General features: G+C 36.4%; 1 protein-coding gene across 2 annotated transcripts in view; it reads right to left on the bottom strand.

Moving 5' to 3' along the window:
- The window catches only part of SEPTIN7_1 (Septin-7), a 28,507-nt gene extending 4,248 nt beyond the window's left edge, over nucleotides 1–24,259 (bottom strand). The window contains exons 1-6 of one of the 2 annotated variants that reach the window (XM_051218389.1): nucleotides 23,806–24,259; nucleotides 21,667–22,017; nucleotides 11,865–12,113; nucleotides 8,579–8,680; nucleotides 5,666–5,863; nucleotides 3,188–3,355 (exon numbers count right to left, since the gene is read on the bottom strand). In XM_051218389.1, coding sequence (XP_051073140.1) covers nucleotides 3,188–3,355; nucleotides 5,666–5,863; nucleotides 8,579–8,680; nucleotides 11,865–12,113; nucleotides 21,667–22,017; nucleotides 23,806–24,183 — 1,446 coding nt within the window. In that variant the 5' untranslated portion in view covers nucleotides 24,184–24,259. The remainder of the gene's footprint in view (nucleotides 1–3,187; nucleotides 3,356–5,665; nucleotides 5,864–8,578; nucleotides 8,681–11,864; nucleotides 12,114–21,666; nucleotides 22,018–23,805) is intronic. The other variant, XM_051218388.1, reaches the window with a different exon arrangement.
- Between the last annotated feature and the right edge of the window lie 1,914 nt (nucleotides 24,260–26,173).

Below are 26,173 nucleotides of genomic sequence, written 5' to 3'. Positions count from 1 at the left end.
TGCAGAATCGGACGCCGGCTCTGTGATCTAGATGTTAAGTGTTCACACGCGAGACCTGCTGGTGCTGAACTCAATATTCTGTGGTGAAGTCGCAGATGTACACTACTGAGGAGTCATATACTAAAACGAAACAGATGTCTAGTGTGTCTTGGTTTTTAATGGGAGTTTAGCTCGTGATTAAACCTATGAACATTATTTTTTGTCTTACATCTTTATACTAAATATTTGAAGGAAAAACTTTAATGGAGAAAAAACTGAACTTATCCAGTAAACAAAACACAAAGAGGTCAAGGTGGAATTTTTAAAAAAAATCAGTGGAACAAACAGCCAACAATAAAACCCAACAGTTAAACACGGCCAATCATCATAAATTAACACAGGTGGTCATCATTAACAAACTACTAACTACTATTGCTACTATTAGTAGTAATAGTACCACTTTTCGAATAGTAATCAATAAAAGCAAGCAGTCACAAAAATAACGTCGTTAGTTTACAAACATTTTGCACAATCTAAGTGTGCTTGAATGTGATGAAATAATTTGCATAGAGAATAATAATAAATAGATAGATAAAAATTGTTGAAAGAAAATAGACCGAAATTCTAAAACAGAACAACAATCACATTACTGAAATGGACGAAATTTATATATATATATATATATATATATATATATATATATATATATATATATATATATATATATATATATATATATATATGGGTGTCTATTAATTGACGCCAAGCTCTTCTTCACTGTGCTATGTTCGATATTTTGTTTATGTAAATATAGGGAGACTGGTAGGTAGGTGGAGTATACAACACATTTATAATGACTAATATATTTAGTGTATTTAATGAAATGCATTGAACTTTCATATACTGTGTTCATTATCCGTTATATATATATACTGTAAAATGAACAAATCAACTAGCATTGCTTAAAGAGTAGTATGTTAGGTAAACGAATATTAAAATATGGAATCATACACACACATACGTAGTTTGCAATCACGAAACAAAAGTGTTTAAAGGATATAGATCCAATTAAAGCATGTTCCAGGCAGGATTATATTAGAGCAAAAAACTGGCTCATTCTTGACCAATCAGCGCTAGGGGATATTTAGAGAAGACTAGAATTTTATCTTATAAAATTATAAATATACTAACGTTTTACTTACTGTCATTCACTCCAACTCAACTAGATTTATTTTGAATATAATCACACACCTGTCGAAGCCGTGTTTTCATTCTAGTGATTAGTCGAGTGAAGTAAAGTGTCCGAAAAATACTAAACAATGAGAAGTCGGGTAACAACAACTTTCAGTAATTATTGGATTCAACATCTAACAACTATGAGGATGATATACGAAATATAGGCGTCTTATTACCACTGCAGATGACGATGATACGATGAAAAAAGTGGGAACAGTACTAGAAACAACGTGATGGTTTTTGAAGCAATCGGCACTGGGTTCGAGTCTTGGGGTGAACATCAACCCTGGGATGCAGGCACGTACAAACGAGACAGAACGTGCAACCTGGACTCCAACACTACCACCATCTATCTCTGCTTAGAATGTTTGTGACTTAATGGCGATATCGAGATAATTCGTACAGGATATACAAATGCCAAAATAGATTGATTAATTCCAGTCCTGAACATCAATGGGAAGATCCAAACAACTAATATATGTGAATTATAATTCTACGAATACTCAGTGCATTCTTGAAAATAAATCATCGAGGATGCAAGTGACAAGGTGCCAAGTTCAAATGTATAGACTGTTAAAAAATTTAATAGAGAATCCTAAATAATACCTTTTTTATTAAAGTTGATTCAGGATGAATTTTTGATAAATAGTGGAATAAATGGAAACAGAGTAAACAGACATGAAAATAATAATGATTGGTCGGTTGAGTAATTCGAAATAATTTGAGTCAACTGGAATCAAAAAATTCGAAAATTTTAATCACAAACACTAAGATACGTTGTAATTTCTACATATTGGTCGGTTGAGTAATTCGAAATAATTTGAGTCAACTGGAATCAAAAAATTCGAAAAGTTTAATCACAAACACTAAGATACGTTGTAATTTCTACATATTACGATAGAATTTGTGGTTTGGAATTATTTAGTAATTATTGCGTCTAATGTTTTCGGAAACCGTCAATGTCACACTAATTTTCTGTAGCCATCATGAGCCTACTAGATCTGGGATATTCAATGTTAAACTTAAGGGTCAAGAAACAAAAAATATGACTGTAGGCCTATTGTTAGAGTGGATTTCTCCATATTACATGACACTGAGGAAGTGTATGTGCTTTGTGTATTACATAAAATCATCGTGTTTAGCACACTTTCGACCAAACGTATTTGGGTTCACTTAAAGTTAATTAGCACACATCTAAATATTGTTCAGTTACCATCTAAATAAAAAACAGTTTAGAGAAACGATAGTGGAACTGTAATAAAGCTTTTTAATTAGTGTATTTAGCGTTGGTTCCATTCTCCTTTTCTAGTTATTAAATGACTGAACATAAGATTCTTTAAGTCTGTGTACCAATTGAGATGGAAAATCTGAATACGATAGATAGTCAATTTGATCTGACCACCAATCTTTGGTAATTTTTCAATAGTTTCAGTTCAAAATGTGTTTTTTTTCCCTGTACATTCTCAAATTAAAATGTTTTCAATTTTCGATAACAAGTTGACTAAAGGTTTTTATCTACTAATAAGCACTGTAAAAATAGTGACTAATATCAAAGTATAATGATGTAAATTTGTAATAATATACTTTTAATGCTATATGAAAAATAAATTCATTTGTGAGGTTTATTTAGAATTTTTCGTTTATGTTAAAGACTGCAATCGATCAATCTCTTTTTTAGTATATATGTATTCTGTGCAGACTAGCTAGATACTGTCATTAGGTCAAAAACATATTAGACACAGTGAGCTAGTGGCTAGTAGTGGAATCCACGGTGCATAAGCTAATGAGTAACTGAATTCATTAGCTAAGGGTATAATGCGTTTGGCATTGGACAAGGGAGGTACTAGGTCCGTGTTCTGATGTGACCATCAATACATCCAAATACGATAAAACGCGTGTCTTGGATTTCATTATTGGGCATTGTCCAACCTTTCTTAATATATAGAAAACTGTATAGCTTCAAATGACTTACTTCTAAAGATTCCCGATTTTCTGATTCCCAAATAGCACGTTCATCTTCAAATTCTTGTCTACGTTTCTCAAACTCGGTTAACTGTGTTAATAAGTGTTTCTCTGATTGTTCAGCACGTTCCACGAGATCACGTTCTGTTTCAATTAATTTATTTGTACGTTCATGAACCTATTATAAACAAGTTTTTTACAAAACAAAAAAAGGATAGAATAACTTTAATTTATTGGAATGAAGATGGGAGAAAACGCCCAAATGCCCTGGTATGGCCGGGAGTGAGGGGAGTCTGTCCTCCCACTCGAAATGCTCTCACATGGACACGCGTACACAACCACTGACAGAGAAGTCCTACTTACCAACCCGTGGCTGGGGTGTCGTTTACAAAATGGAAAGGCAAATGTCAAGAGCTTTAACCAGGATCATGGATACGGAGGATCCACCTAGAGGAGTTAGAAAACGCTGATTCCAAACAAATGGTGTACATGGGCTTCAGGGTCCTGAAGGGACAAATGGAGTATGAACCTATTGTTGGGCACTGGCTACTATGGGACTACATCTGGACTGGACCTCTAAGTCAAAAGCTCATGGTGTGGCCTCCCGGGACCCTGTAGCATCTTCGTCTGGTTTTGCTAGCGTTGGTGTCGCATTAAGCGCTAGAGCTGAGGCAGCACTGATCAACTGGATCCCCAGTAACAGTCAGTTGTGTGTTGTTAAATTATAAAGCTCCATCAAATTACGAAGAAATCGGTGTGAGAAACGATGGCTTTTCGTCATCGCCTACGCTCTGACAGATTACAGCTCGGATGCGATCAATAATGAGTTTTACCACCAGTTAACTGTTTATCTACATCAAGTGCGTACGACAGATTTTGTAATAGTAGCTGGAGACTTGAATGCACAGGTAGGTCGTCTAGGCACAGAAGAGAGTCTTTTAGGAGGCCGATGGGGACTTGTTAGTCGAAGGTCAAATAACGATGACCGTCTCTTGCAACTTTGCGTAGACTACAACCTGTTTCGAGCAAGCACTAACTATCGGCACAGTCATATCCAAAGTGCTATCTGGTGTCTTCCCTTTGCATCTCAAACCAGGACTCGGATTGATCACATCAAGATCAGCTACCGATGACGTGGTTGTGTAAGAAACTGTCTCTCTTTTAGAGTACCTATCTGGACTCTGATCATGCCCTTGTTTGCACTAATTTTATCTTACTTTTTGGTACCCAGAAAATCCATCGTCTTAAACGGATTGGTGTCAGCGAAGTGGTTGCCCCTTCTGTTGCAACTAAATACCAAACCGAGTTAGCTTCAAGGCTAGCTACCATCCCACTGAGAAGTATAGATGAGCATTGGCTGCAACTGCATGACGCCACGAAAATGGCGAGTAAAATCGCTTGCGTCCCGCTTATAACCACTGGGTTTCTTCAGGCTGCTTCCGGTAACCACCGGAAGCTCTTTCAACTCATCCGAGTCATTGGCAGCAAGATGTCTGGTGTCAGTGAAATAATCTGTGAAGATGACGAGATGCCGATCACTAACATCTATCGACGTCTTGGACGATGGGGTTTTCGAGGATCAGTTCAACTGGTTTGCTGCTCAGACAACACTGATCTGACTGTCCTTCCCCCCGTGGCCTGTGACGACTGATCCAACTAACGAGGCGGAAGTTCGCAAGGAACTCCAACTCTTGAAGCGACACAAATCACCAGGTCTAGATGATTTACCTTCGGACCTCTTTAAAGATGGTGGTGACTCTCTGGTTAGAGAATTGAGTTGTTTACAAATGTCTAGCAATTAGAGTGTCCCGACATCATGGAATGAGTCGATAGTTGTCCCTATCTTTAAAAACGGTTTACGTCGTTTATGCAACACCTATCGTGGGATAAGTCTACTTCCGATTGCGTCCAAACTATTGGCTTCCATCATTGTTGTTGTTCAAAACCCGAGAAAGATTGACTCGTGGGGAGCAGGCTGATTTTCGCTCTGGTCGAGGATGTATTCATCATGTCATCACTTTCCACCAAATGTTAGAACACCATCATACTTTTCACAACCCAACAATCCTAGTATTTCTTGGCGTTAGAGCTGGCTTCAATTCGCCGGATAGGACTATCCTCTGGGATTGTCTAATGAAAAAGGGTGTGTCTGAGAACTTTGGCTAGAGACGCTATCAGATATGGTTCAGGATAGAAGCCAGTGGCGATCCTGCTGTAACTTTCTCTTAATTTCTTCATAAAAATGAGCGTAAATTCCTTAACTAAAAGAATACTTTTCCTAACTGGAATGCTTTTCCCATTATAATAAGTATTACTACACTCTCATACACTAATTTCTATTTATTGTTGTTCTTTTTATTATACACACTTTACATTCCCTATTTCTTTATATATATATATATATATATATATATATATATATATATACCAAGAACTGTAATCATAGTGAAAAATAATGTTACAAATAAATAGACTAAAAAAACCTTGCCTTTTGTTCAAAAACATTCTCCATTTCAGACTCTAATTTAGCCAATTTACGCTGATGCGCTAAACGTTCCGTTTCTAATTGACTTAAAGGTTCACGACTATCTTCTGTAGCTAAAAATTTACTTGCTTCAGCAATACTTGTTAGACGTGATGAAAAATAATTTGTATAGTGTACGTGGTGTGTCATATCGATTAAATCCTAAACAACGTTTTGTATAAAAGAAAAAACGGTAAAAAAATGAGTAACAATATAACTGAGAAATCTTGAGAAAAATGGTTTAGTTTGCAAGTGATTGCTTTCATGGAATGAGAACAATTGGCTAAGTGCATTCCATGAAATCTCAAAGAATTGTATGGCGTGTTGAATCCCCTGTTAAAGAGTAAAATGTTAGAGTGCGAGAAACCTCCTTACTTTTCAATGGTACTCCAATCGTGATAATATCTATCAATCAGCTTACATCACATCCCTTATGCAAATGCTAGATTAAGATGAAATGATAGGTGAGTTATTGATGGATAAACACTATCGGTTCGGATTGAGCTCAATTATTTGAAGGATGCTCACAAATAACAAGAGTGTACATCGGTCACAGAAACCGGACAATAGTCTAACACAACAAACCGACAAAAACCACCTGTGAATAGAATTAGTTGCGGAAAATGCATTTCAATTTTACTAAAAGCCTGATAAACTTCATATACACCGGATAATTCTTGGTTCTGCTACATGCGGAATAAATAAAATAGGAGTAGTAGATAACAAGAGTTGAGAACAATACCATAATAGCTTGGGAGGCAATCTATTTAATTCCATAATATAAATCCTTTTCATGACCTTATGGACTGAAATGAACAAACACTATACATATTTATTAAATGACCTAGAGGTTATAAAAGTATTTATTGCTTAAATGAGATGAGTTTCGTTGAAGTTTCTATTATAGGTATAGTATCTGGTGTACACAATTGTTAACTGCAATACATGTTTTCGTCTCAGACACTTTTTCTTTTCGAGACAATGGGTATGAATAATAAACTGTAAGTTGATGTAAGTTTAAGAAGTATGCAAAATCTTAATAAATAACCTTCCTCTTTAAAAAAAGGGTTGAAATCCTTTAACCCAATAGTTATCTAGCGAGAGTTCTATCCACAGAGACAAAAGTTTTTTAAACCTCTCCGATCTGTCTTTTAATATCTCTCACTTACATAGCCTCACAGATGTTCATATATTTATTTCTTATCATGTTGAGGGATTACACAATCAATTATCAATTTTATTATCATTACAGCAATCTCTTTTATCTCAATAATGACTACTAGTAATAATAACACTTGTTCTACTCTGTATTATTACACATTAATTTTAACTACGTTTGTTCATATACAATGTGTCCCTACTCTTATTATTATTATCGTTATTATGATTTCGGTTACATTTCGGACATTCATCTAAAATTCATAAACTAAAGTATGTTAGACATTTGTTTATAATTGTATCAATAATTGTAATTTTAGGCTGTATGGAGCTGATGAAAAGCCATGAAATAAAATGATGAATTGATTTTGTACTGCAAATCCTTGTTACTCATGCTCCGATTAGATTTATCATGGAATTTAGTTGCATGAAAAAAAATCATATAGAAGTATTATTTCCGCTAAATTCACTGTATATTTTTACATTCCTAGACAGTATATTTCAACAGTGGTACCAAAACGATTCTAAAACGCCTTGTAAGATATAATAGAACCTTCAAAACCGGACAATTCACACTGATTTAAAACCGGAAATCAGACGTAGGCAAGAATAAAGAAATCTAATACTAACTCAATAATCCTTCATGCTAAAAGACGACGTATGGGAAAAATCAGTCAGTGTGTGATGTAAAACTATAAATCCAACAGTATCCCCAAAATCATATGATAAAAATCATCATGTGTTTACCAATGACTAACTCATAAAATAATTCCCAGAATTCTAGTGACAGGCAGAGTTAAATCATGTCGGGAGTAAGACAATGGCAAAAGATGATAGCTGCACAACATTGTGAATTGACTGAAGTTAGAACTGTAAACTGTCAGATCCAAAATTAGTGGTTTGTAGATTAAAAGCTCTTATTGAGGCCTGAAGGTGTAGTAAACACAATAACATTACACACTTACATGATTCATCCTAAATTTTGGACAGACTTTAGTAACTCGGTCTGCATGTGACTATTTGAGTCATTTTTATCTTAATAGCTCCACTCTTTTAATAGGAAGTTGTGACCTTCATCACATATACCTCTTATGTCCGTATTCTTGCAATTCTACGCTTGTAAGTCTCATTTGTGCTTATGTGTTGTCTTGATACTTGTTACTTTACCCAATACCTCTATCTTTGTTACGCTATGCATCGTCTATTTTGATTTATATTAATGCTTGCAATGAGTAATATCTTAAGCAGGTTTAAAAGCCTTTCTCCACGTTGCACTATTTACCGTCTGTATGCGTAAATGAATGTCTAAAGTAAACTCTCCTAAAGTTAGCCGTATTTGATTTTTATAACCGCCGTTACCCAATGAGGTTAACCTAAGTATAATAAACGGAATTAAGGGAAGGATTTATACTTGATAGTTTATTCATCTGGTGCAATATAGAATCAGACAGCGGACACTATCAAGTTCCTTAATTCGATCTCTGGCGCGATCGCGTGGATGAACACTGATGAAGAGTCCCCCACGAGGATGAAACAGATGTCCAATGTTTCTTGATTTTCGGTGGTTTTCTAACCAAAATTAATCCATAGTGTTAGAATTCAAACTCAACAATCTTTCTAACGCCACTGGAAAAAAATATGTCCATATATGACCTATTCTGATCAATCCCAGCATTAGTTTAAATAATAATCAATGGGAAAGAAACCGGATTAACTAACCTGCAAATGAACACTCATTAGTAAATGCTTTAATGCATTAAAATCATTGTGTGCAAGATTGTCACATTCAACAACCCCCCATGGATAAGATCGACCGTATACCTTGATATTAACAAGAAATAAATACATGTAATAGCATAAACTCGTAAGAGATATTTTTATATTCCACAACAAAAACAATTAATTAGAGACAAAATTTGTATAAAAATACACTAGATATAAATTAGTGGCATATGCCTCACTGTATATACAGAAACAGTAGTTATGTATAATAATAACCAACTTGTTAAGGTTTGAGATTCTAATCGATATTACAGGGTAAATTGCCCAACAAAGATTCTAACTATCGAATAGTTCTCACCAGTAGGACCAGTAACCTTTCACTTATCAATTGACACATTGGCCAATGAACAACAACTGGGATCATAACGCTTATTGATCCTCGAGCTTCTTTTAATTCAGCAGACTAGTTCACTATTGTACTAAATTCAGTTATAAGTGAAGATGTACACAATGACTGACCACGCAGCACACCAAATACAAAATTATATTTTAAATACAAATATACCATAGGTGGTAGAGGGCGACACAAACAGTACATAACTAATTAGAGATAGCTAAGTTGTAGTAAGACGCATAGCAACAGTTAATAGGCTAAAACCTTACAATACCAGGAATATATAAATGTAACAATACATTAATCTCCTGACCATAAAGTAAATATATATACAATAATAGTCCGAAAAATAATTCCAAAAGTTTCAACTTTCCAAATACTCTTCCCATCATAACAGTAGACTAAAAAATGTATTCAATTAGTAATGATTATTGTAGAGCTTGCCACAAATGTGGGCTGGCTCGAGTTGCCGTACTATACATTAGCACGACGAGATGAAATTAACCAGATTAATGGTAAACGAACTGAAATAATGTAGTAGGAATGATAACGAAGAAAATGAAATTTACTACATGGTTTGAAAAGACAAAATGAAGATCTACGTATCTAGGACTACAGAAACTCAAGACCTAGGAGAATGCAAAACGTTAATGCATCTTCGTCAATGTGACTTATTCTGAGTAACGCGTGTAATGTCTCCGACCACTGACCATGGTTATGGAGTGGTTCACAACTAGGTAATCTGCATTTTTCGACAGAGCTCAAACCCACAGTCAATGAATTGATGAACTGATGTCATGTTTCTGTTTGGCCTCCCTTAGATTTCTTCAAATGTATTCCTACACTAGCCAACATCGTCCGTTGAGATAGGGAACGGTTTTGTATACGGAAAATACATGTCCCAACCATCACATTCGATGAAGATTAACAGCCTTAACATCTACCTCAGTTTAATATCACGTTTTAATTCAGAAAAAGATTACCGAACCACACTTGAACAATAATTGGATATATTTTTAAAATCTTAATGATTCCCCAAACTTCATGTTTTTAAACTGAATTACTGATATCAGTCTAGGCATCGTATAACAACTGTTATATTAAATTCATATCCGATTCGCCTTTAAGAGTTAACAGAAGAGAACAACAACAAAGTAGGTATCAAAGCAAAATATTTGAAAAAAGCTACAACAAATTTCAGATAATTCAGAAGATTAGTACCAGAGATTCAAGTTCAGGCAATAGCACCGAATGCAGATCTCTAGCACTTATGAAGGATGTTAATCTCATTGTCAATCTTCTCCACAAGATTGTTAGCTTCAATAATACCTTGATCTCTTGCGTCAGCTCAAGTGGGACCAAGAATTCGATCACATCTCTCTTGTTACCTGAAACGATCAAGATCTGCCATACCACTCAGTTGGCATCTTCATAGATGGTAATCTATCTTCCTCTGAGATCCCATTGCTCTTGGTTGATCCATTATCTAGCACGTCTTGTCGGTAATACATTTCGTTTGATCTCTGAGAGATGGAGGCAACGTAAGTTCATCTGATCAATAGGTTCGGTACCAAATGGACCAATTATTGTCCATCCGGAAATATTTCTTACTGTGTGAGGTTCCCATGAGTTTCCTATCTTTCGTTCTAAAACTCTGTGAGATTCCAGCACATTAAAACCTACTAACAATACAACTCGTTTAGTCTTAAATTTCATCAGCTTTATATCCTTCAAATGCCGCCAGAACTGGAGTTGTTTTGGCATCGGGTTTTATGCGTCTTACTATCGGTAAGGCTGGCATAACATGTGCCTGTTCAATGAGTATGCAAGCATCTGATTCGCATACTTGTAAGTTTAATTGCACAGCCATAGTAACCCTAGGATAATTCATCTCGGAGGTGAGAGGAATTGTGGAACTCGTGTTTCATAACTATATTACTTACTAGTAATCAGTATTTATCCCCATTTCTTGTACGTCATCGGTCAAATTAGTTATCGACAAATTAGCTATTCTCTTGATCAGGAAGGAATTTGTGAAGATTATAGTAATTTTAATAGTTGAATTCATAAGTTGATCTAACCTAGACCACCATTGAAAACCTAAAAGCATTGGACGGCCGTCTCGTTATAGTATGGGACTCCTTAGCAGTGCGCACCCACGATCCTGCACACGGAGCTCGAACACAGGACCTTCGGTCTCGCACGCAAACGCTTAAACTCTAGACCACGGAGCCGGTATCCAACGGCGTTAATGTTTAACTTTGATCAATCCAAGATCTTGCGAAACCCTTCATCCATTGTCTGAAGTTCATAACCGTCTCAGCCCGACACGGATTAGACTCCACTGGTCACGGCTTCTCACTACAATTCCAGGTGAGCACATGATTACTATCAGGATGGGGATTTGTGCAGATTGTAGCAATTTTAATAGTTGACAATGGAGTGGATTTGACACGAACATATTACTTACAGCTTAGCAAACACCAAAATCCTAAAAAATGTTTAAGAAATATGTATGTTTATCAGACTGATCTCATTTAAAGTACCACCAGACAGTTGTTTTGTTTAAACATAAGGCTTATAAGTAGTGTGCATCCACGAACTCATCAGAACACCGAACTTAGGATCTTCATGACCCATAGCAAACACTTAGCCATAAGAACCGTTAGATCGGGGGTCTAACGGCACAATTCCAGTCCCAATTAATTTACGATAAATATAATAACGACCATCCAATGTCATTGATGATAACTGTTTCACTTAGTTCAAATGGCCCATAAGTGAAGCAGTTTATCGATACAACCATTAGTGGGATCAATCTGTTACGAATACTAATTACAAATGAAACCAATCTGGATAAAACCCCTTCAACTAAAATATGTATATTACCTTCCTACCATCCGGTAGAGTAACAAGATTATTACTGGTGACCACTGCAAATGGTTGACGTCCTCGAGCCTGACGAATTTCATTGACTGAATATGACTCATCAGCACCACCTAATTTAGCAACCGATTCAGGAAAATCGTATAATTTAATATTGTGATTGTATAACTCTTGTAGAATTGTTTGTTTAAACTGAGAACATTCATCTGGTGTAAGACTATCCGCTTTACCAATAATAATGACTACATTTACCTAAAAATACAAAGTGATGATGACAATCATTATTGATACTATTTTTTGGTTGAAAAAATTGCCAACTAGAATGTAAGGGTCAGTTAAAAAAACTATACACAGAATTAGATTTTAGGGGAAGCGGGATGAGAAAAGTATTTTATCTTGACTTTTTGCACAGAAGTTATTAGCTCAGTAAGTTAATGAGCGCTTGTTATATTGTAGCTTTGTAACACATTTAATTCGCAATTTAAGAGATTGAGATGATGTGTTGGAGTCAAAGACCTTTTTCCCATAGTTTACTTTTTACATGAGGGTTGAGTTATTTCCGCTATAAGACAATTTCACTTAAGTTGCACAAGATTTAATTTTAAATCCATAACAGATATCATGCTAAACTAACTACAATGAATAATTTTGATATTTTCGTTTTTTTTACTTACGCATAGTTAAACTGAAGTGAATTAAAGTACTGTGAAGATATACAATTGATTCTGAGAATCAAAATTGTGGGAGAACAATAAAAATGGATAATTTTCTCCAGTAGTACCCTAACCTTCGATATAATGAACAGTGCAGTGATATTTTAAGCAGGGTTAGATAAAGTATAGCAGTAGAATTGAGAGTATGAAACTCAACCTCTCTAGTTTTCGTTAGTTGAATGTGCCTGTTAAAAATGACTGACCAATTGTAGACCTTAACAATGACAACGAATTTCATTACCGACCACAATCCATCAATTCTATGAAACGTGACAAATTTGCTATAACGATTTAATTTGCACAGGAAGCGCATATCCAAATAAAGACTGGTCAAAATTCAGTCATGAATATTAAACCACGAGATAGTTTGAACACTTGCTAATTATGGTATTAAACTATCGGTGGGAATAGAAAAATATAGGACTCATAGGTTATATATATATATATATATATATATATATATATATATTATAGGGGTTATAATAATTCAACTTATACTTTTTGAAGGTTCCGGATTAGATATTAAAGTTGCAAAAATACCTTGCTGACGAATGCCGAGCAGCACGAGACCTAGGTTCATGGTTTCCTGTCAACTACTACCATCAACTACCTAGTGTCAAGACTTTAATTTGACTTTATTATTCTAATAAACCATTCAGTTTGTACAAATAAACGGTATCACTCCTCGTCAGAGTATTAGGTATGGGTCAGAATTCGAAGCTAGAGGATTAAAGAAAGTGTGAATGTAGTTCGGTAATCACGTAAAATATTATTCAATCATATTTAAATCATACCAACTGCACCGAACAGATTATGTGATAAAACAGTCAGAAACTAGTTATCTACGTTAACCAGTTATAAACAACACAGTACGCGGTATCAATGTTCATTAGCCCAAGAAACCACACTTCACTTAACCATTAGTGAGAGGAAATTAATAATATAAAAGTCGAGTCAAAATAATGACGGTATCAATGATAGTAAAAAAGGTTAAATATCAAGAATGGATACAGACAAAAACAAATAAAACCAGGAAGTGTCAAACAATATGTAAACTCAAAATTCAGTAGGAGTAATGTCACACTGAGTTTTCAACCACTGATTACGATTATCTTATGAACCTTATAACCAAAAAGTTTTCACGTTCTAACATTATATAAACTAGTAGTCAATCACTTAACGGACTAATGTTACTTCCTATCTGATTATTCATAGTCTTTTGCTATTCTACTCTTATATTAACTAAGATTGTACACCAACTAGACGCTCAAGCCACAAGAGTATATAACGTGTACTGCTTAACAGAAAAGTATGGCCAGATATACTATTAATATGAAACAGTGCATAAAATATAAGATCAGATGAATATTAACAGGAGCAAGAAAGTCGCCTTTTCATCAGTTTTTCTTTTTAGGTCAAAATTGTTCACTAAAATAGTTATTTCTATGCATACACTTATAACATCGACTTTATCCAATACACACAGATTACGTGTATACACTGAATATATTTGCATAAAAACATTAGTAAATTTTAATTTATTCCATAAACATACTTTAATCAATGTTACATGTTTATATGTAGTCAATATGTCGATATTTCTTCATCCTCTTAACTTTACATAAACATGTACGATATATTTTGACCTTTAAAAGTACTACCGAACATAAACGTAGACTTACCTTTAGATTATGCCAATCGATTAAGACATAAGGACAACATATACGCTAAAACTGGTAATGAACCAAAGAAACTGCAACACTTTGACGCCTACCTTCATTTGTGTAAGCAGCTACTGAATAAGTCGAAGTATACAAAAACCGAATGCCCTGGTACGGCCGAGAGTGGGGAGAGTCCGCTCTCCCTCTCGAAATACTCTCACACAGCCGCGCGTATACAGCCTCTGCTAGGGAAGTCCTACTCATTGCCTTCTCCTGGCGGGGGTGTTGTTTACGAAAATGAGAGGACGAAAAGTGAATGTCCGGCGCTTTAACCGGATTCCAAACCAATGGTGCACATGGGCTCCAGTATCCTGCGGGTACAAATGGCGTATGAACCAATCGTTGGTCACCGGCTACCATGGGATTGCATCTCCTTACGATGCTCCACTGCCTTGTGGGTTAGACCTTTAGGTCAAAGGCTCGGGGAGTGGCCCCCTGAGAAAACCACCTGCTTCGGTTTGGGCACCAGGGCAGTATCACAGCCCACACGCAAATAATGAACTCTTTATGTCTATGGAAATTACTTTTCTTGCTTCGAAAAACAACCAATTCATTCAAATTATTATCATTACAATTATTGTCATTATTAATACTATTATTATTATTATCACCATTATTATTATTATTATTTACCACATTATTCACCCTCTTTTATACTTATACAGCGGCTCGTCTTTGTTGGAAATTCGACTGTATCTAAACGTTCTCGAGTCACTGTCCGGTTAAAAATTATATGTTACCACCGAATACGAGGACTGAAGCAGTTTTTCTGAAACCACGTGCGCCATTCAAACTGGCTGCCTTCAACGTTCGCACATTTATGCAAGTCGGACAACAGATAGGGCTGGCTATGTCTTTGGAAAGTCTTAATATTGATGTTTGTTGTCTATCCGAGACCCGTATTCAAGACTCTGGCGAAGTACTACAAATTCGATCTCAATCTGTCGCTTCGAAAAGTTTGTTTTACGTGCGCTTATCCGGGGACCCTGTGGCATCTTCGTCTGGTCTTGCTGGCGTTGGTGTCGCACTAAGCGCTCGAGCTGAGGCAGCACTAGTCGATTGGATCCCCATTAACAGTCGGTTATGTGCTGTTAGATTAGAAAGTTCCATCAAAGTGAGAAGAAATCGGCGCGAGAAACGATGTCTTTTCGTCATCTCCGCCTATGCCCCGACAGATTGCAGCCCGGATGCAATCAAGGATGAGTTTTACCACCAGTTATCTGTTCTTCTCCAGAAAGTGCGTTCGACAGATATCGTAGTACTAGTTGGAGACTTGAATGCTCAGGTCGGGCGTCTAGGCACAGAAGAGAGTCGTTTAGGTGGCCGATGGGGACTCGTCGGTCGCAGGTCAGATAACGGGGACCGTCTACTGCAACTTTGCACAGACCACAACCTGTTTCTGGCTAGCACTAACTTTCGGCACAGTCATCGCCGATGTGCCACTTGGCGTCCTCCTCTGCATCTCAAGTCTGGACTCAGATTGATCACATCGCGATCAGCTACCGCTGGCGTGGTTGTGTACAAGACTGCCGCTCCTTTTGGAGTACCTATCTGGACTCTGACCATGCCTTGGTCTGCGCCAATCTTACCTTACTTTTTAGTGGATAACGAAGTGACCGCCATCAACGGATTGATACTAGCAAGCTGGTTGCAACTTCTGTTGCTAGTAAGTATCGAACCGAGCTAGCCTCTAGGCTAGCTACCACTCCACCGAAAAGTATAGATGAGCATTGGTTGCAATTGCATGACGCCATGAAAATGGCGGGTACAGTCAGTTGTGGGTTCGCGAAACGTCCCGCTTATAAGCACTGAGTTTCTGCAGGTTCCTTACAACTCATTGAAGCTCGTCGGTCTACTCCGGGTGACCGTGAGTTTGACCATAAACGAAGGATGTTACGTACTGAAATTGAGCAAAGCTTGCGTAAGGACCGAGAAGCCTGGTGGTCGAAGCGTGCTAATGAGCTGGAAGCAGCAGCTGCATCTGGTAACTACCGGGAGCTCTTCCAACTCATCCGAGCCAATGGCAGCAAAAAGTCTGGTGTGAGTGAAACAATCTGCGAGGATGATGGGATGCCAATCACTAACAACCATCGACGTCTTGGACGTTGGGCAGAATTTTTGAAGGGCAGTTCAACTGGCCTGCTGCTCCGGCAACATCGGTCAGACTGTCCTGCCCTCCATGGCCGGTGACGACTGATCCACCAAACGAGGAAGAAGTCCGCAAGGAACTCCAACTCTTGAAGCGTTACAAATCACCTGGCCCAGATGACTTACCTCCGGCTCTTTTTAAAGATGGTGGTGACTTTTTGACTAAGGAATTGACGACGTTGTTTACAAAGGTTTGGGAACTAGAGAGTGTACCAACGTCATGGAATGAGTCGATAGTTGTCCCTATCTTTAAAAAGGGTTCACGTCGTTCCTGTAACAACTATCAGGGGATAAGTCTACTTCCGATTGCGTCCAAGCTATTGGCTTCCGTCATACTTCGTAGGTTGTTCAAAACTTGAGAAAGATTGACTCGCGAGGAGCAGGCTGGGTTTCGTTCTGGTCGAGGATGTATTGATCATATCTTCACCCTTCGCCAAATGTTAGAACACCGCCATACTTATCAAAGGCCAACAATCGTAGTGTTTCTTGACATCAGGGCTGCATTCGATTCGTTGGACAGGACTGTTCTCTGGGATTGTCTATTGAAGAAGGGTGTACCTGAGAAGTTTATTAACATCCTAAAAGCCCTATATACAAACACCTCAGGCACAGTGAAGGGATACAACCACCTCTCTCCATTGTTCCATTCGAGCAGTGGGGTTAGGCAGGGTTGCCCAATCTCACCATTCCTCTTCAACTTTGCCATCAATGACATTCTGGAAACAGCTCTGATGAATGTAAGTAATGGTGGTGTGGATCTGTTGCCTGGAGAAAGACTTCTCGACCTTGAGTATGCGGACGATATTGTCTTACTGTGCGATAATGCCCAAGATATGCAATCCGCACTTAATCAGTTGACAACCAGTGTCCGTAGGTATGGTATGTGCTTTGCACCTTCCAAGTGCAAAGTACTTCTACAAGACTGGCAGGATTCCAATCCTATACTCACCCTGGATGGTGAGCAGATAGACGTAGTCGAGAAGTTCGTGTATCTGGGTAGCTGGTGGGGGTGTGAGTAATGAGATCAATGCACGAATAGTGAAAGCCAGAGCGACTTATGCCAATCTGGGCCACCTTTGGCGCCTTCGTGATGTTAGTCTGGCTGTAAAAGGTCGGATCTACAACGCATCGGTGAGAGCAGTTTTGCTCTATGCTTGTGAAACCTGGTCTCTCCGAGTTGAGGATGTTAGACGACTCTCTGTGTTCGATCATCGCCGTCTCCGAAGGATTGCTGACATTCAGTGGCAACACCATGTCAGTAATGCAGAGGTTCGGCATCGTGTGTTCGGGCACAGAGATGATAATTCAACTGGTGTCACCATCTTGAAACACCGACTTCGGTGGCTTGGACATGTCCTACGAATGTCGTCCCAGAGAATTCCACGTCGTGCATTATTTGCCGACCCTGGGACTGGTTGGAAGAAGCGGAGAGGTGGTCAGTGCATGACATGGTGTCGTGGTATGAAAGAAAGCTGCAAAGGACTGGCTTCTGTCGGTCTTTCACGACTCCCTGTTTGGGGTCTGAGAGATGGTGCAACACAGTGGCTAAAGACGTTATCAGATATGGCCCAGAATATAAGCCAGTGGCGATCCTGCTGTAATCTTCTTTTACTTTCTTCATAAAAAGTGGTTGTGTCTCCCTTACCTGAAAGATTTCTCCCGAATGTACCTTTGCGTTCCCTCATTACTACCACACTACCTTACACCAATCTCTCCGTTATTGTTCTCTTTTTTTTCTATTTCTCTTCGAATTCTCATTGTTTTGTGTGGCGCATATATATTGGCGCTCTCTTGTACCAATATTTGTGTTCAAATAAATAAATAAATAAATACAAAAACCAGAATCGGTTATACAGTGAAAAAAGGAGTATTGTTTTTATAATTACCAGGATGGCTTTAGATTAACCTCGTTTTTGATGCTATTGACTGAATTTTGATCAATCCTCGTGGGTATATGTGCATCTTGTGAAAATTGCCTCGATATAGCCAGTTTTCACAAGTTTCTTATAGAAGAGATTGACTGAGGTTACCAGTACTATCAGTACCCCAGGGGATAATGGATTCGATATTTGAAGCGAAAGGTAGATGATCTGAGGTCTGGAGTGAACACTTACGTCCGGATGCGGGTACATTCAGCTGATGAGCCCCAAATGGAACACTTCTAGCCACAATCAATCCCTTTGATTGAAAAATTGTGTTATTGTTACTGTTTATTGTAAGTATTTATATGACACGTTGTTGTAAACAATTGAATTATTACAAATAAGTTGTTTGTCTCTACTGTTCTTATTGTTATTTTTTGTTAAAATTAACCTTATAAAGTACTGACTGCTAAAAATTGAAAGTTTAAGGTGATCCAATATTCTAACTTTTAATCAAGATGCAAAACAACAGGAACTGTTCAGAATAATAATGAAGTGTTGATAAGGTAGTGTTCATGAACTGAACATACAGTTCAATAGTGGGCCAAAAATATCTTTTACAAATATTTTCTGGTTATGAACAATGCAATGAATGACATTTTCCATTGAGCAGTCTCAAATCTTATTCATTTCTAGTGCCCGCGAAGCATTGTCCTGGTATCTTAGAGTCGCCAAATAAGTAACGCTGAAGTAAGGATAGCAAATCGGTTGGTGAGGTAGTGAATTTTCTTCGACTGAAGTAGTTAGGATATGTATTAGGTATGACCAACTACCGCCGACCTTGATGCGCGGTGTTTGCTGGTGTAGGGATAAGTTAAAAAGCAAATAGAGGTGGCCACTCCAAGACGAGGAATCAGTCTATAAAGTCATTGGATGTTGACGTGAACCGTGTTGGTAGATGAAGGCTATTAGATTTGAGTCCTCACGATAAATGCGTTCAGTGTTAGATGTTAGGTAATATGGCTCAGAACTGATTGCACTGAGTAAGACGTATTCACTCTTCGCCTTCCAATACGCATAATTTTTATTCTAAGAATTCATTCTTTCATCTCGAATCATATTGTTTATATCTGATGTTTTTGATTACCATTGAAACTGTTACTAATTCTACTTCTCTAGCATTTTTCATGACACGTTTATCTGTCTTTGTATGAGAATTTGAACCGATCCACACGTGTCAGGTTTTGTTCTGCTTAGGAATGAATGTCATATTTTTGTCAGTTCGATTCTTATCTTGTTAATATTTTTAAACATTTAATTATACTAATAGACTGTCAGCTCTTCACTTGATCGATGAAATTAATTTTGCAAACACATTTGAATTAAGATGGGTCAATTATCAATGTTTTAAGTATTGACAGAACCATGTGGAACACAAACTTCTGACTACACTGGAACTTTAGTGTTCATAAATATGTTCATAAACAGGTGCCAACAGTTGTAAGTGAGGACAATATGCAACTTAAGTACAATTTAGAAAAATCGTCTGTAATCAGCACATTTCAGTAGATAATATTATGCGTATAAACAAAACAACAAACAGGATAACAATAAGAAAAGACAAATCTCTTAATTGATATCACAGATAAGAAAATGCCAGTAGAAGAAAAAAACAAATATTATTTATGCCTGTGCAGTTTATCGGAAAATAGCTCAGACTTGATGTTATTAGGTTAACTTAAGGGAATATAAAATTGACTTTAGTTAAAAATAATAAACTTATGTGGTGTATTTAAAAGTGACAATATGGTGACTAATATTTTCTATACGGTTGTCATCATGATTTAACTTGGTCAATTAAATGAATTTCCTAGACAATGGTTTTCGACTGAAATGTGGATATTGCATATTTTCAAGGTTTGTGTCGCTTATAATAAATTTAAACGGTGTAACAGACATTCCTGATGATTTTATCTATTTTTAGCTACACAAACCACAAAAGTCAGCTACCTAGTATGATCTGGGACATGCATATTGGATGGAGTCAGAACATCTTACTATAGGATACTAAAAGGTGTGATTAGCATAATGAAAAGCAGAAAACAGGAAATAATATCCACTGTAATGGGAAGCTAAACATAATAGATGTAGTTTGAAAGGGTTATATGAGATCGCGAGACGAAAAGTATGGGAATAGTGGGAAAATAGTTGTGCTTCATTAACCTAGATGGTTTTTTTGCATTTGATATGTCAACAATAATGATAATAAAAATAATAATAGTGATAATAATAGTGGATATCTAGGTAAGAACAAATGTAGCGGATATCGAGCATAATTTGAAACAGCATCTTCAGAAGGAACTTAGTTCCTTAAGAGTTGTCAAATGTGCAAGTAAATTATCGAACTTGAGGATGTTATTCAGACGGATTGTAAAATACAGGTATATTTAAGTAAAGACTGATAAGTGACTCATCTGATTATGATAGTCATAAGGAAATAATTTGTACGGTACATTTTCAACGATACTACCTAGTTCAATTTACGCGTACCAGACATTTCAACTGAGATAAAACTGCATGTTATAACACATCTTACATGAAACCACCAAGAAGAGCACTAATCTTTAAACTAATATCACGAAACTAAACTAAGAATCTTATTATTACGAAGATTATTAGCAGTGACTGAGATAAAAACTGCAAAGAATAAATTTACTTTGGATCAAGAAAACTAAGCACACAGCCTTTAATGAGCACTTGGATTTCAAAAAATTTTAATTTCATTAAAACCTATTAAATAGTTTTATAAGATCTATGAAATAAACGAGCTAATAAAATTAGCGAACGAGTCCAAAGATGATAATGAGGAAATTTTATTTGTAAAAATCTTGATAATTTTGATGTTAGATTATATTTCCTTGAAAAAAACTCGAACCAGACTGTTAAGCAAAACGTTAGATTCACTTAGGGTTTATCGCTGAGATTTCTACGGATACAATTTTTTCTTTAATGTCTTACATTAAATCGGCGCCCAACTACTACGAAATTATCTGTTAATTTTTAAACGAAAGTTCTTGTGAGTCCAGAGATGCTTTCGTTAATGCTACTATTTTGTTACGACTGTAGTAAAGTTCGTCACGATTTATAGTATAATTTAAAGCACAGGCTAAAACACAGTCATGAAGTAAGTGGAGTTTCCCGATGAATTCATTTGATGCTTATAGTTCAGTTAAAGTGTATATTTTACTCAGTAAGTTACACAATAATAAACAAAGTAAAGTGCGAATAAAACGGCATGATCGAAAAGAGAGCACTTTTTGAAGTGAGTTAAAACCCGAAATTTTGATATGAATTAACTTACTCTGTTGTGTAGCTGTTTGAGTGTTTCTATATCTAGTTGATGCAAACCATGCCCATTAGGAGAAATAAAGTATAAACACAAATGAACTCGTTGGTCATTAGGTAGGCCTGGTTGATATGTTGCTCCAGATCCGACTGTTATACGAGAGACATTTAGTTCAGCTCGAAGATAAGATTCGAAACGAGAATCGATATGTTTTACTAGAGGTTTCCAGCTTGCAGAATTATCTAGTTCACTACCAAAGCCTGGAGTATCAATTATGGTCAATATGAGAGAAACGTTGGCTTCACTCAATGCGAACGTCCTTGAATCCACACAAGTTCCAGAAGAATAGGATCGTTTTGATGGACCCTTAAAAGTGATTACACATTTTGATAGGGGTGATAAAACAGAGACACTAGTGAATTCATATATGTTATACTAAATAAGAGGTAAGATACAACCTTTTTACCATTGAAAATCAAGAACACACCTAAAACACATTGCGTTGGGTAGTAAGAAATACTAAACATCACTTATCAAAAGCGTTGGACAGAGGTATAGCTGACATAAAGTTTTTAAATAAATATTAAGTAACTCAAAACGTTCATTTTATTCTATTAGCAAATAATAATAGCAACTGTTGGTTGATTGTGGTGTCCTAAGTAGAATACAAAGGTCCAGTTTACAAAATGACGAACTACGCAACATTTAACAAGGCATTCAAACTTTTAAAACTCCAAGCCACTTGATTTTTTCACCTTGAAATAGCAGATTAGTACACGCTGCGAGAAAAGTACAACAAACTTTTGATTGACTTCAAAAGGCTATAAACAACATTTGTATTAATGTAAAAGAAACTTCAAACACAGGTCAAAGTTTTTCGTGAGCTTGTAACATTTAGTCTACATAAAACGAACTGACGTCAAGTATTATTCTGGAAATCACTAACTATTAACTAATTTGTTTTTATGCTAATCCTAACCAGGGTCTGAAAAAAACGTAACGAATGTTATAAATAATTTAGCTAGTAAAGATTTACGATATAATCAATCATTTTTAGTGTCTCACTCCTAACATCAGTCCCGACAAATCAACAGTTCAGTTACACACCGACAATACTTTGAGGACACATGACCAAGTTGCTAGAACTCACATATATTTTATTTCCAGAAATCACATTTCGTCGTCATAACATGAATATACGAGTTTAAGACCTCAAAATTTTATTTCATGTAGTATAATAAATAACAGTTAAGTACGTTTTCTGTGGTGAAGCAAATAGCAGAGCATATGTATATAGATGTATTCCAATATAAATATCTGAAATTTACGAAACTTTTGGTTAAGATAAGACAGAAGCTAACCTTTTCTTAAATTTCTTGAGATATTAATTGCTTCTGAGCCACTTAAAAGGTCACATACCTTAATTTTCTTGAATGTTGCGGTAAAAACGACCAGTCAACCTACAGTCATTTCATTTAAATAGAACCTTTGAAAATAATAGTTTCTGGTCATCACCTCTTAAGATACACAAACAAAGATATTTTAAATGTAGGGCTTTACAATCGAGGAATCCATAATTACACTTTTCAGATAAAAAATTTTTAGGTCGGTGATAATCTGTTGCAGACACGTCTGACCATTTAGCAGTGACCACGGAGTACTTCGTTCTCGGTTTTCTATAAGTTGACAGTTTCATTCAAACTGCCAATTTCTGCCAAGGAACTTTTTTTAAAAATTTTCTCCTTATTTACTGGTCTCATATAATCCTTAGACGACTAGACTAGCAATTTTAGAATTAAAAACCGTAGTGAACCAATGAGTCAGTTGTAACGTATGATATCTGGTACTAATAATTCTCATCCGTTTTACCAAACTTTTTCACTACCAAAGAGTGGTATATTCTTACTACATAGGCGGATTATCAAAATAATGCAGAATTTTTCCATTTAATTCGTTCACTACTTCCATAGAAAGGCCCCATTGAAATGCGGATACCTATCAACAGATCCCAGTAAAAATAAAATTTGAAATTGAACTAAGTTTGCTTGAGGAGTTTAGACATCTTATAGTGATAGGATAAATGTTAATATAAATCAAACTTAACAATCACTATAAGCCATGGTGTAAAGATAGGTGGACAAGTTAACTACTCACAGGGTAATCAGCATTGTACATATCCGTGCAAAATAAGGAGTTAATGAAAGTGGACTTTCCAAGCCCAGAGATCCCGGTAATCATAAGATTAAACACAAAACCCCGCCGAACAGCTTTTCTGTGTATTTGGTTGGGCAAGTTTGCAAATCCAACCTTTGAAACTAATCTATCCATCGGAAGAGCTTTAGACATAGAACAACTTGAAGTGTTGTCTGTACTATTCTGAGGACTAAATCTATTCATATCATTACATGCCATCACAGGTCGGTGATTTGGTTTCTGAATGGGTGAATCGTGGACATTTTGATCAACAGAGGGAGAAACCCCTAAGCTACCTTCCATTTTGATCTGAACACTTCGAGACAGTGCAGTCACCATAATGCTCAAAGTTAATAATTACGACAATATAACCATGTACAAACTGGCAAAGCGAACACAAGGAAAACATTCGATTACCGCGCTTCTGAAACGAGCTCAGGCTTAAGATCCACGCGCCTTAAAGGTTTCCAATGACGTCTAAAATCTGAGAAAGGGATAAAAGAGGATTTATTTGATCAGGTCCTTGAATCACTTCACAAGATATCCAAAATTTTAAAGCTAACACTGTTACTTTACGATAGCGATGATGAAAGATGGAGAACCACGTAAATTCTTGGAAGGATTATTATTATTAATGGCTTTATGTTTGCCTTTGAAGCTTCCTAACTCTAGTTTTAATAAATTCCGATGTAATCGATCGGGATCCTTTAGAATTTTAAGCAGTCTGAGGCTGGATATTTATAGGGTTATAAAAATTAGTTTTCTATTCCAACGCGGATTTAAGTTCAGATATATAGATCTGATTGACAATAACAACTTGTAGGACTACTGTAATTTATTGTCTAATAAGCAGTTGTTCCCTGTTACTGTTGGCAGTAAAATTGAACTGCCGTTAAGCTGCTGATTTTTTCGGTTTGACAAGCCAAAGAATAGGTTGCAGAAGTGTATTCTCACGTTCAATAATAATCGTCCATATTTCAGCTACGGGGGTTGATCTTGTGAATAAATCGTGAAACGGGTTACAGTGACAACAAATAACTTCCTCAGATGAGCGGCCTCTTAACCATTTGACTATCAAACCTACGTTGCTAGTTTCGACAATGCGCTCATTTATACCTCTTGGCCATATATTCTGATGCGGCCCACTTATTACACATCTACGCCTGAAACACTCAGATTTGTAGCCGTGGGTTGAACTTTTAACTATTTCAACGATTTGTCGCCCTCTTCCCTCTCACTCAGGTTAAAAACCGTAAAGGATCTTCGTATCTTCAGAGTTCGATTTGTTCGTATAAATAAATTCTTTCCAATTCAATCCTACAAATGTACTCAGAAATCACTCTCGATTAGACAACTAGTCTTGTTGACTAAAACCTAACATCAGCCTTGACGAAATAGTGATGAATGACTCCAAGTTTTATAAAATATTGCTAGGGGTGAATCTTACCATTAAACAGAGAACCATTTAATTGAGTGTTTGAGGAGATAAGTTTGAACTCCAGAATTACCAGTAATGTTGACGTAGACAATTCAAAAACAAACACCACTAAGGATAGACTGCAGCCCAGCGTAGTAAATATGCCGAAAACCACTTAATTGGAAAACTGTATTCTAGAGGATCCTCTCAGAATCACTCGCGATACTTTAGGGGGATACTGATAACAATGACAAATAATTATAATCACCTTTTTATTACCTTGACCTAGGATGTATTGCATTGATAGAATTTCAACTTGCATAAGTTACTGAGTTGCCTTGAATAAATATGACTAAAAGGACACATCATCCTAACTGATTTCCTATGGCCTGTAAATACGGAGGCTTGATTCGCCTTTTCCAAAGGTGTCATAATTACAGTAGAAACTTTGAAATGCATTGAGCAATATATTAAGAATACACAAAGGAATCGAAAGAGAAAAATCATTGCATCCACACAAGGATGGATATTAACATCCAATTATTAAATAACTTAACACACCGTACAACCTTAAAGAGTTCACTTGAATATTCAGAAGTAAATAAAATAGGGTTACTAAAAAGTGTTAAAATTTCTGTGCTCAAAATGATTCAGAAATACAAGCTAATTCCTAAAAATACCCCATTTGGAAGGTTTTGATTGAAGAAAGAGTTGAGTGGTTTGCTCACTCAAAAATTAAAAGCGTGTGTTCACCGTGTCTGAGGAGCTTTTTAAGATACTCATGCTACAGTACATATAAGACAAACTTTGGGATATACTGATCGGTGTTCGAATAATTTTGAAAATTTTTACTCCGCCACGCTGTGAATATGGAAACAGTTTTTCACCTTTGACTTCAAAAGAAAATTTTGG

This window comes from Schistosoma haematobium, chromosome 1 (assembly GCF_000699445.3).
Source record: "Schistosoma haematobium chromosome 1, whole genome shotgun sequence".
NCBI classification, from domain to species: domain Eukaryota; kingdom Metazoa; phylum Platyhelminthes; class Trematoda; order Strigeidida; family Schistosomatidae; genus Schistosoma; species Schistosoma haematobium.
Note: the sequence above shows the minus strand (reverse complement) of the source record. Positions and strands in the feature narration are given on the sequence as shown.